Source organism: Sturnira hondurensis, unplaced genomic scaffold, assembly GCF_014824575.4.
Source record: "Sturnira hondurensis isolate 20B ecotype Veracruz unplaced genomic scaffold, ASM1482457v3 Scaffold0008640, whole genome shotgun sequence".
Classification (NCBI taxonomy): Eukaryota; Metazoa; Chordata; class Mammalia; order Chiroptera; family Phyllostomidae; genus Sturnira; species Sturnira hondurensis.
Window position 1 is genome coordinate 6,476,915 of NW_028081271.1, and position 11,764 is coordinate 6,488,678.

An 11,764-nucleotide genomic window follows, 5' to 3' on the forward strand; every position below is an offset into this window, starting at 1 on the left:
CATATACCATAGCACTTTATTATATAAACTGTAAACTGCATTGCACTGTGCTCTGATTACTTGATGTGTTTCCAGTAGCCTGAGAACTCCTTAAGGGTTGGAACTAGTTCACTGTTCAACACAGTGGCTGGCAGAGCTGAGCACTCAGTAAATACAGGTTGGAAGTCATGGCAGGTCAAGGAGACGGTGACTAGAGTGGGTGATCAGTCCCCTCCCCACACTAGTCTCCCTGAAATTCAGCTCATTTCTTTTGGAAGCTGACTCCAGTGAGGAAGAGCTCGGATTGGGAACTAGAGGTAAGGTCTGCCCTCAGTCCCCGCACCCGGGTGCTCAGTTACCTGTTGTTGTGTTCGCAGGCAAACTGGCATAGAGCGCATGTCCTCCCCACTGGTTCCAGCCCCACGGACCAGGCTGCCCCCGATAGGCTGCGAGACTGCCGAGCAGGATGTGGCCCTTTCCGGATCTCGCCCTGCTTCCGTAAGACAGATTTCATTATATTTAAGTGCATGGTTTTGATAGTCCATTGGAAAACAAGCGAACAAACAAAATACAGTCTTGGCACTTTGAAGTGAAATCTTGAACAAAAAATGTCTCCCTCATCTGCTTCATGGCAGATGATAAAGACATGCAATGGTTTGTGAAGATTTATAGGGGATGGGAGGATTAAGTCAACATTTTGCAAAATATAAATATGGCTTAAACTAAATCAGAAAGTTTGGGTGTGGTGGTCAGATTGGCATGGTGAAGAAAGTAGCATGAAGGGGCGGTCAGGAGACAGGCAGATGCCTGTGTGAATCTCGCTACACAAACTGTGTGATTTGGTACCAGCGAATGTCCTTGAGCCTCAATTTTGTAATCTCCAAAAGGGCGATAGTGAGTTCTCCCTCCAAGAATTATTGTAAGAATTAAGTAAATGTTTCAGTGTTGAATAATGACTGGCATAAATTACGAGCTCAGTCTAATACCCCTACCATTTTCATCAGTGGTCATTTTTGCAGCTGACTTGACCGTATTTATTGCAATGTTGCGTCACTACCTTCTCCACCCAAGATCCACTCAGCTGTGCAATTTCAAAAGGTCTGGGGAAGCCGTGCTGCTGGTAATCCACATAACCAGATTCTGTAATGACCACACACTTTCCTCTGGTAGCTTGTGTCTACTTCATGAAACATGGAAGGACCCAGGTGTGGGAACATAAAGGCTTGGAGATGGAACCAACCACTGAGGCAATGTTTTCTCTTGCAATTCTTGTGTGTCCTGGGGCCCAGCAGTGGCACCATTCCCAGGAGGCCAGGCTGGCAAGCGTTCATGTTTAAGCTTAGAATACTGAGGCTTAGAGTGAAGCCATGCAAGAAGACAAATATCACCTTTAAAAAAAGTCTGATGCTTCACACATAAGAAGTTACATTTTTATTATAATTTAATATTAAAAATTTGATTTGGTTAAGGTTTTTAATACATATTTACCTATTAGGACTCTACCATTTTATCAGTCTAAATAATACCATGACATAATTAAAATATATTTTTATATTTATCCTCAGTAGACATAATATTTGGCCATATGTAGACAGTTTTTCAGCCCTGGCTAGTGTAGCTCAGTGGATTGAGTGTGGGCCTGCGAACCACACAATCATGGTTCGATTCCCAGTCAGGGCACATGCCTGGGTTGCAGGCCAGTTCCCAGCAGGGGACTCACGAGAGGCAACCATACATTGATACTTCTCTCCTTCCCTTCTCCTCTAAAGATAAATAAATAAAATCTTTAAAAAATAAAATAAATAAACAAGTTTTAAAATAAGTGAGTGAATGAATGACTAAATGAGTGAAGGAAGCAGATAGAGATTTTCTTTTGTTTTTGAAGGGCTGCATTTCATGTAAACGAGAACAAATTATCTTTCATGTAGTACAGAGGAAGGCACACACACTGTGTGTTAAGCGCAGTACCTGATAATATGGTCCGATCACCTCGTCAAGAAAGACCCCTGGCCACGGAACAGCTTTCAAGGCCCAGCACGACCCATACCTTTCGGGTACGTTCTCTGTTAACCATACTTTGGTTTTCTAAAACTATCCAACCCAAGTGCCCATCGTTAGATGAGTAGATAAAGAAGTTGTGGAACATATGTACAATGGAATATTACTCGGTCATAAAAAAGAAGGAAACCTTACCATTTGCAACAGCATGGATAGACCTAGAGGGTACCATGTCAAGTGAAATAAGTTGGTCAGAGAAAAGCAAGTACTATATAATTTCACTTAGATGTAGACTCTAAAGAAAAATTAAATAAAACAAAGAAAACAGAAACAGACTCGTAGATACAGAGAACAGACTGATTGATGGTTGCCACAGAGGAGGGGGCTGGGAGGCTGGGGGAACAGGGTGAAGGGATTGAGAAGTACGGATTGGTGGTGACAGAATAGTCGTGGGGATGTGAAGTACAGCATAGGGAGTAGAGTCAATAATGTTAGGCTGTTGTGTCTGTGGGGAGAGCCAGGCAGGCACTGGGACTGCTGGGGCAATGTTTCATAAAGTATATGATTGTCGAAACACTATGTTGCACACCCGAAACTAATACAAAACAATATTGAGTGTTAAAAAAAACCTTTTGATTAAATATCATACAAGGAAAAAGTATCTGACACGATAAAACTCATTTCTTGTTTTATTGTTCTTCTAACAGTCAGACACGCCTCGAAAAGGCTCACTGACACTGGTGGAGTTTGCTGGTCACACCTGGACGGGTCAGGGTTTCCTGACAGGTCAGTGTTCGCAATCTATAGATGAAGTGGTGCATTGGTGAGGCTGCACGTTTTGGAAAGAGAAATAGGAGATTGTCTACTTTGATAGACAGTCTTGTCAGAGAAATACCAAGTGTTTGCGGTCCACGGCCAGACCTCAGAAATCTCTATAAAGAGCAAAACCCCAAAGACAAGCTGTTGTTGGTCATCAAGGGGAAGATGCCTAAGTGCCCTTAATTAACTTAGGGCCTCACCCTCATGAAAAAGGAAAATGTTGCCTTTTGAATCTTATGAGAAATTCGTGTCTCTTTCAGCCATAGTTTCATGCTTTTCTTCTAAATGAAACCCAAAGCTTCCACTCTCTGAAGATCTAATTATAAAAATCGTTCATAAAATTAACACATATATTCTAATGATTTAAATGTAGAGTTTTACAGAGAGGTATGCTCTCTGTAAAGAGCATATTCTTTATTGAAGAATAAAGTATGTAGTCTGGATTTAAGCCAATGCTGTCTTCATGTTCACACTGTGACCCACATGGTTGTCCAAGGAGGCAGCATGGCATCGCCGTGAGGGGAGCCACTCCGAAATCCGTGCTTGGTCTCCAGTCCAGCTCTGCCACCTACTCGCTGAGCCATATTTCGGGTGCCGCAACCTCTCTGGTCTCAGTTTCCTCTTTTCTAATCATTGGAAGAATGGAGAGGAACACACTACATACCAGACAGACATTCTTTGCTCAACAGTTATGAGCATTTGCATCATGATCTGAAATGTAAAAAAATAATTTGTTGTTTTCAGGGAAATACTTCATATATTATCGTTGTAAACTAAATTTAGCAAGACGTCAGCAGTGGAAGAACACAGGTGTGTCGCTGTGTACATTGGCCTTTCTACAGCAGAGTGATGGCAAAGGTTCTTTAGCCCTTGGAGGTTTTCCCCCAATGCTTCGTAGCTTTAGGCTGCTGTATGTTTTGTTTTTTCCCCTTATACATCCCCTGGCACACTGTTGGCTGTCATGGTCGGTGACAACAGTCCTTCATCTAAAGGGCGGCCATGCTGCACTACCAGGTATTACTCTTAATTGTCTATGGTCAAGGGGAAGGTAGACATCCAAGGTTGTTCATTAATAAATCACAATGTGCTAACTGCTTGCTATGGGCCGAATTCTGGGCTAAAGGCAGAAATTCAAACACCACAGATGTTCTGTGCCTGAAGGAACGAAGGCTCAGCCTAGTGGGGACGATGGAGAAGGGTTTTGGAGTGGTGAGCAGAGCCACCCACCTGGATACGCAGGTGGGCAAAGGGGCACAGAGCCTTCCTGGAGAGGCAGGGGCCACTGGATCAGGAGGAACAACATCCTGTGGAATGTGAGGGAGAAAGGAGTGAAGGCAGGTGAATGTGATTGTGTGGATGGGACTGAAAGAGGGACAAACCTCTTTGAGGACTTCTGACCCATTTCATAGCAGAGACGGCAACCGCAGCACGCCAAGTGGGGGGATGCTGGCTAGTCTGCTGTGTGCACAAGCGCAGAGGCTAGGAGATGGAATTTGTTTGAACTCTGCGTTCTTAATTTTTCACTCAGTATTAAGTCAGTGTAGTCTCTTCTCTAACGCTTGTGACCACTCTTATTCCTGATGGTCGTAGGCCTTTTTTATTCCTAGAGAAGGGAGTGAGGATACATTAAAAGAGGTGTTCCTCTGTTTCTAAGGACTTATTTTCATTTTTCTCTGACAAGTAAACATGTAGTCCCTTCCCTACCTTTGCTTCCAAGTCCAAAGGCATCTGGAGCTATTAACTTACCAACACACTGTTTTTGTGGCTGGAAAAACGAGAGAAGGAGCTGATGGGGTGTCCCCAGCAGCAGGAAGGCAGCCGACTTTGCTTCCACCTCCTGAAGCCGCTGGGCTGCCAGAGCCCCACACTCAGCCTCCTGGACCACAGGGATCCATCCGCCCTCGGGGAGGCGGTTCCTGAAACCCAGTGGCTCTGGAGGACACGTGGCTTTTGCGGAGGAAGAGCACCTTCCCTTCTTCTCGGGACCCCAGATCCCAAATGGCAGTGTTTGGCATGTGACTGATTTCTGGTTTCTGTAGAGGTGACGTTAAAATATTTTTTTCTTTTAAAATATATCATCTGCCTGGGATATACAAAACAATCCTTTGGCGAGCTGGGATTTTTAACATTTTAATGAGAAGTACTCTTTTGGTTGGTGTTTCAGGCTCACAGTATCCATCTAAATCTTTTCAGAGGACAACTTGGACTGTAAGAAAGAGATTCCAGGTGGCGTCCTGATGTTACTCCGCCAGAACTGCAGCGCCCTGTGGGGGCATTCAGAGCCTCCCACTCCCCACCGGAGCAAGGGAAGAACAAGTGTTACGTTATGCATCTGTTGGCCTGATGGGCTGAGATATCAGACTACCTTAAAGAAATGCAGACAAACAACTTAATTTTGAGCACTTCGCATCCCAAACAATGCAAGTCAGACTCACAAACCTCCTTTGTCGGAAGCATTCCAATATGTGATCTTTAGGCTTTGCTCAGAAGAATCCAATATATGTTTATAATTCATCCTTTTATCAATTATACACAGACATACACATAATCAACGTACATATTCACCCACTGCTTAATATATGAGAGTATATTTTCTAGTAATATGCCATTTCATAACTTTGCATCTTGACCCATTCTTAGGTATGTCTTGTTCCATAACTAATTCCATCAAAATCTGAGTCACTAACAGATATTATTTCCTTCTTTTGAAAATAGCCAAGTCGTCGTCGGTACAGTGTGCCACTGTGATGGGGATTCGGGCCGCTGTAGTTGTCGTCTGTAGTTCAGTCCCGAACCTGTCTGAAGGATGACAGTGGCCGAGTCGCTCAAGCCGATTTTGTTGAGCTGGTTTTCCTGTTCAAATTCCGCCGTTCGGTTTAGAAGTATCCTCTGTTTATTGGTTTTTAAAGCCAATCGGTTGATTTTGATTACGAATAGAAATGTAATTAAAATGTGTTGCATATGGTTTCATCTTTATTGTTTACAATGGAAGACTTCACCCATCAGGGGGAAGGCCCCGCGGCAGCATCTTCTTCCTCTCACCGGCAGCATCTTCTTCCTCTCACCGCAGTCTGATCTTTCCCCAGACGCCCCCTGTGGACAGAACCTCCGCCATCCCTCTGTCCGAGGCAGCAGCGCCTTCCTCCCTGTGTCCTCTTGCCCTGCCCCTTCGGAGCCCGTATCCCTGGCTGCCAATAACAGGCAGTGGAATAGAGGAGATGATCCTTCAGAGGCTCGGCCCTCCTGCCGTTTCTCTTCTCTCCCCGGTTGTTTTCCTTTATAGCAATTTAAACCCGTAGGCTCCTTTTGATCGTCTCAGATCTCAACTTGCCATAATGTCTTCTTTTCTATCAGAGAATTATATTTTATCAATTTAATTTTTATTAATCCAAAATGAAACTTTACATATATATATATTCCTACAAAGGTACAATAAATTATTTTCAGACGGATTTCTGGTTGTAAGGAGAGAGGATCACTGCCCCTTTATAGGTGCCTGGAAATGAAGAAGTGTGTTGGGACTGGAATTAGTGTTGTCCTTTATCACAGAGTGACAAAACAACAATGGCCATAGAGGCCTGCCTTTGACTGACACTTTCTCCTTTGCATTCTGTCCTTGAATTTCTACAGTGATGGCAAGTGTTAGGGAGTAGGCAATGCTAGAGAATAGTCACTGTGTCTATAGCTCTTTTGGATGGCCACAGCTCCATACCTGTAGGCAATATTCCTAATGCTTAGCAACATGCACAGAGAGTTTTCTAACTGTCCCTAAATATTAGCTAGAAAGACGCTCAAGAGAAAATATCAGTCTCCATTTTGCAGTTGTCAAACAGGAGGACTTTCTAGACAGTATGCGGTCTGCAGCCACTGTTCCTCAGGGGCTCTAGTGAAGTGCCCTCCGTAATTACTGCTAAATGTGCCATTTCCATCTACCTGGCTCTTTCAAAACAGTTAAGGCTAGTTTACGCCAATTTCTCAGAACCATCCAAGTCCTTCCCTAATCGACCCAGACTTCTTAGAAGAGAAAAGGATTGATACGCATCCTATACTAACAGTAGAGTATCCAAAATGAATTATTTTTTTCATACAGAGAAGCACTGAGTAGATTTTATGGTAGCTTTGCTTTACTTGGCTTTGGAGTTTTGCAACACCAACAGAAAGTACTATTATTTACATATGTTGATAAAAAATACTTTAAAAAACAGAACCAAGTAGAGTGATGCATTCTCTTCTGAACATTTTCCGTTGGAAGGCAAAGTACCATTTTGGACGTAAGGAAAAGACACGGCCTTGCCACTGAGTGTGAAATGACCAGCTCGTGGCTCGTGTTTTCCTCCTGTGATAAAGATGGCGCTCTGTTCACAGGGTAGCTGGGGGTCAGAGGTTAGTAAGTAATCTTTGTATCAGGGGTGGCGCTTTCCGAACTGATTAGGTAAAAAATTAGGGCAGTGTGCTCATGCTAATCATTGCTAAATCAGTCATCTTAAAATTTCTCTGTGGAAAATTGAAAAGGGCAAACTAAATTACTCCTGAGATCAGTTTTTAAACTAAGGTGAGTGACTATATTAATAAAACATGTTAATTTACCCAAAAGCAAAGAAGGGATGAAGGGATTTAAAAGTAATATAAAGATGTAAAATACCATAAAACTGCTAGGTTTTATAAATTTAACAGAAGAGGAAGTATCCATATTGATGTTATTCTGAGCTAAAATAATTACCAATTAGGAGGTACATTTTGTAATATAAATCATTTGTGTATCATAATTTTACTGTTATTGTTTTATGACTACAGATCATTGTTCAGGATTTTTGATTCTTTAATTTTTAATAAAGTGTTGAAAGTTTTAAAAAATTTATCATATTTACTAAAGCTTGTTAAGGTTCCCAATTTTTATATAATTTGTGTAAATATCTTTCTATTCTGCAGTTTTTAATACTCAGGTTTTCAATAATTTATTTCTAACCACAGAGCAAAATTTCCCACATGAATTCAAAATATATATCTATGTATCTTTGTGAGAGTTTTAACACCTTTACACATTCTCCAATTTCCTCTTTGTTTCAGATTACATTCCTGTGTGTTGATCATCTTGGATTTATTATTTCATTGAATATTCATCAAGCACCTTCTTTGTGTTAAGATTCTGTTCTAATCATGGGACCGAACAGCACGGGAGAGACAATCGACTTTTTAGTATCGTAAATCATTTGGGCACTATATTTTTATTGTCATTGTTTTCAATAAACAAATCAGTAAAAACATAATATAAGGTCGGATAGCAACAAAAGCTGTAAAAAAACCTAAAACAGGGCTGCAACTTTAGATGCAGTAGTCAGGGGAGGCTTTCATGTAAGAGGTAATATTTGAGCAAAGATGCAAAGAAGATGAGCTAAGAAGCCATGCAGATATAAAAAAGGGAATTCCAAACCCAGGAAAAAAACACATAGGCCCCAAACCGGAGCATATCTGGAGATTTGGAGAACAGCAAAGAGAGCACTGGGACATAGAATGGAATTGGCAAGGGGAAGAATAGCCGGAGATGCTCAGTGAAACGATAAGGGCTGAGTTATTATGATCCTTTTTGGCCTGGGAAATGGAAAGTTAGCTGAACTAGGAAGCAACTGAAAAGTTTTGAGGACAGAGGATGCAACCTGCCACGGTCAGGTGACAGTCCTGTTGCTGCTGAGCTGTCACAAGACTGGATTAAGTTCTGAAAGTCGAGTCAGCAGGATTCGTTGTGGGACTGGATGTGATGTGTAATTGAAGAAAGAACCAGTACTGACCTCAAGGCTCTGGCTTAACACTTGGAGAGATGGGGCAGTCATTCACTGAAATTGGAGAAAATTCTAGAGGAGCACATTGAGAAGCATGCGGGGACATGTTACGTCTGCGATGCCTCAGTAGAGATGTGGGGGTATTTGAAGGTACCTCTCAAATTGAGTACCTTTGCACCTGGAGTTTAGAGAAGGGGTATAGACCGGAAGTGCAGATTTTTCCACGTATAGACGGTATTTAAATACTGAAATGGATGAGGGGACCAAGCAAGTGAGTATAAGGCAGCAGGGAAAAGCATTCTGGGCCCTGGGCCTGTTAACGTCTGGAGGTGTGGACTGCGCCCAGAAACCAGCAAAGCAAACAGGAAAAATGGCTGGTGAGGGAGAATAAAAATTAAGAGAATGTGGAATCCTTGAAGTCAAGGGCGGGGAGTGTTCAAGGAATAAAAATGGGCACATCACTACGGATCTTACGGATGGTAAAATTTAACCAGTATACTCTGACTTGATTTGATAATTTAGAGGAAATGTTTAAATTCCTTGAAAAATATGACATTACCAAAGAAGAAATAGAAAATCTGCAAAGGTTTATGTCTATTGCAGACTTAAATTTATTATGAAAATCCTTTTCTCAAAGAGAACTCCAAGCCCTAATGACTTCCATGGGTAATTCTTCCAAATATTTGAGGAAAACATGGCATCAATAACACCAAAATAAAAATTTTTCTAGGAGAATAGAGTGTCATTTTGAAAAGTTAGCATGACCTTGATACAAAGCCTGATAAAAATATCACAAAAAAAGGAAAGTTATAGGCCAACCTCATCTCTGAACACTAAGCAAGAGAGTAGCAAATCAAATCCATCAGGTGTGAAATGGGTAATACATCACCAAATTAGATCCATGCCAGGAATGCAAGTTTGGCCTACCATGTGAGAAATAATTAATCAATGAACAAATGAGGTCAAGAGAAAGCACCATATGATTTTCTCAACAGATGGGGAAAATCTCTTTGAAAAAGCTTATTTGTAATAAAATCTAGGAAAAGAAGGAAATAATTATCATTTGATTATGGGTACCTAGAGAAAAAAACCCTCCAGCCAACTTCACACTTAAAGGTAAAATGTTCAACTAAACCCACTGAGATCAGAAGCAATGCAAAAAGTTTCTGCTAGCTACCAAAGTTATTCATCATTTTACAGGGCATCCTGGGCAGCCCAATAAGGCAAGATTTAAAAATAGAGGGTCTTAAATATTGGAAAGAAAGAAAAAAATTATTCTTCACAAAAAAATACATTGTGTAGGTGGAAAATCCAAAATAATCTACATATTTAAAAATCAATATGTGACGGTGGCAAGCTCACTGAATACAAGGTCAGCGTAAAAATTCATTTGCATTTCTATATACTAACAACAATTAGATACTGAAATATAAAATGTAAAAATATGGTTTATAATACCCTCAAAAACATCAAATAATAGGAATCAATGTAATAAAATGGTTATATTAGGATTCTCCATAGAAACAAAATTAATAAGATATATATGTATATATATGAAATGAAATATATATGAGAATGACACAGCTGAAGCAACCATTGGTCATAAAATAGATAATAAGTTGAGGTAGAGTCAAATAGAGAAATAAAACACAGCTATGAAAATAAGGGAAAATACTACACATAGCAATATAGAATCACCTCATGGGAATAATGCTGAGTCTCAGAAGACAGATGTAAGAGCACACACAGTGTGATTCTATGTTCTGTAGTGTATGACCTGGGTCAGCTACACAGAAGGTCCACAAAACTGTGCTTGTAAGTGATCTTAACTGCACTTCATTTGACCTTGGCCATTCAACAACTCCTGACAACGCTTCCTGTTATCCTGATAATTTCTATGTATAAGTACGTAAATAAGATAGTTGGATATTCAGCCTGGATTTATTTTTGCAATCCAAATTAAATATCGTTTTCATATGGAGAGTCATCCCCAGTGATGGGACATTTAAGGACACGGAAGTGCTAACAGTTCCGAAGCCCTTCTGTGGTGTATGCCATTCTGGCCATGACGTGAACTTTCCAAAGCATGTATTCTAAGCAAGGGAGAGGCACAAAGGTCTTCCAAGCGGGGAAGGAGTTCGCCTTTTAATGTAGCATGCATCTTCGAGAGAGAGTTAGGAGCCAACTTTCTGCTCAGCTGGCTGAGCTCCAGGAGGTTGACACAGTGGTCCCAAGTGCAGGTGGACTATGTATGTCGCGTTTCCCACGCAGAGCGTTCTTACCTCCCAGGGTGGCCAGGGGCAGGTGCCACACTGGGAACATTGTTGTTAGGAGAAGAGGGTGTTGCCACGGGCTTCTCTGGTGCGTTGCCATCTGACTGGTTTAGTCTGAGCTTCCCTGGCAGTGTGAGGAGGGTCCTATCTGGTAACGAACAAGATGGGAAGGATGGTGCCCGCCACGAAGGGACAAGGTTTTTCTTCTATTGTCCTTTTTCAAAGATCCTCAGCAATCTCCTCCTCATCCCCAAATTGCCTTCAAAGTAAAGATAACATTTCTAAGCCTGGTAGTGAAGTTCTATTTCAGCTGGCTCTAGACAGTAGGAGGCACCTTGTGCTCCAAGCAGGAGCCCCCCACCCCCACCCCCGCGCCGCCCCCCGCCAAGTTTCTGGAACGCATCATACCCTTTCCTGCTTTGGAGTCTTGCTCCTGTTTGCCGCTGCCGGAAGCCCTCCCCCAACCCCCTTCTCCACTCCTTAGGGGCAGCCCTGATATAGTCCTTGTTTTGTCCCCAGAGAGCAGAAGAGCGTCAGATACAGACAAATCTCATAGCTTCGTAGCTGCAACAGACCTTTAGAGAGAAGGAAACTGAAGCCCAGGCGATAGACTTACAACATTAAATACGAGTAAAAAGCCTTAAGTGGATTAAGTGAAATATAATACAGATGGTAAGTTCTTCCGCAGGGCCACTGCCTGAAGTGGGTCCGTGTTTTTTGTTCCCAGCCCAGCTGCGGAGAAACTTTTTGTCCCCAAAGAGGGCATCACGTTATATACTGAGTTCTGCGACCTTTTTTTTTTTGGTCTCACTATTTCATGAACTTGTTTTCATGTCAGTACATACAGGCGACATTAAAAAAAATCTGGAAGGACGTCTGAGGCATGTTTTTCTCCTCGGGCAGAACTGCCCGTGTCTT

General features: G+C 41.8%; 1 protein-coding gene across 3 annotated transcripts in view; it reads left to right on the plus strand.

The window, feature by feature from the left end:
* FAM149A (family with sequence similarity 149 member A) overlaps window positions 1–5,761 on the plus strand; it is a 40,771-nt gene extending 35,010 nt beyond the window's left edge. Inside the window, exons 11-14 of one of the 3 annotated variants that reach the window (XM_037055218.1) lie at window positions 357–477; window positions 1,908–2,033; window positions 2,685–2,763; window positions 3,941–4,945. In XM_037055218.1, the coding sequence (XP_036911113.1) occupies window positions 357–477; window positions 1,908–2,033; window positions 2,685–2,763; window positions 3,941–4,113 (499 nt within the window). In that variant the 3' untranslated portion in view covers window positions 4,114–4,945. The other 2 variants (XM_037055217.1, XM_037055219.1) reach the window with 2 other exon arrangements.
* Window positions 5,762–11,764: the final 6,003 nt, after the last annotated feature.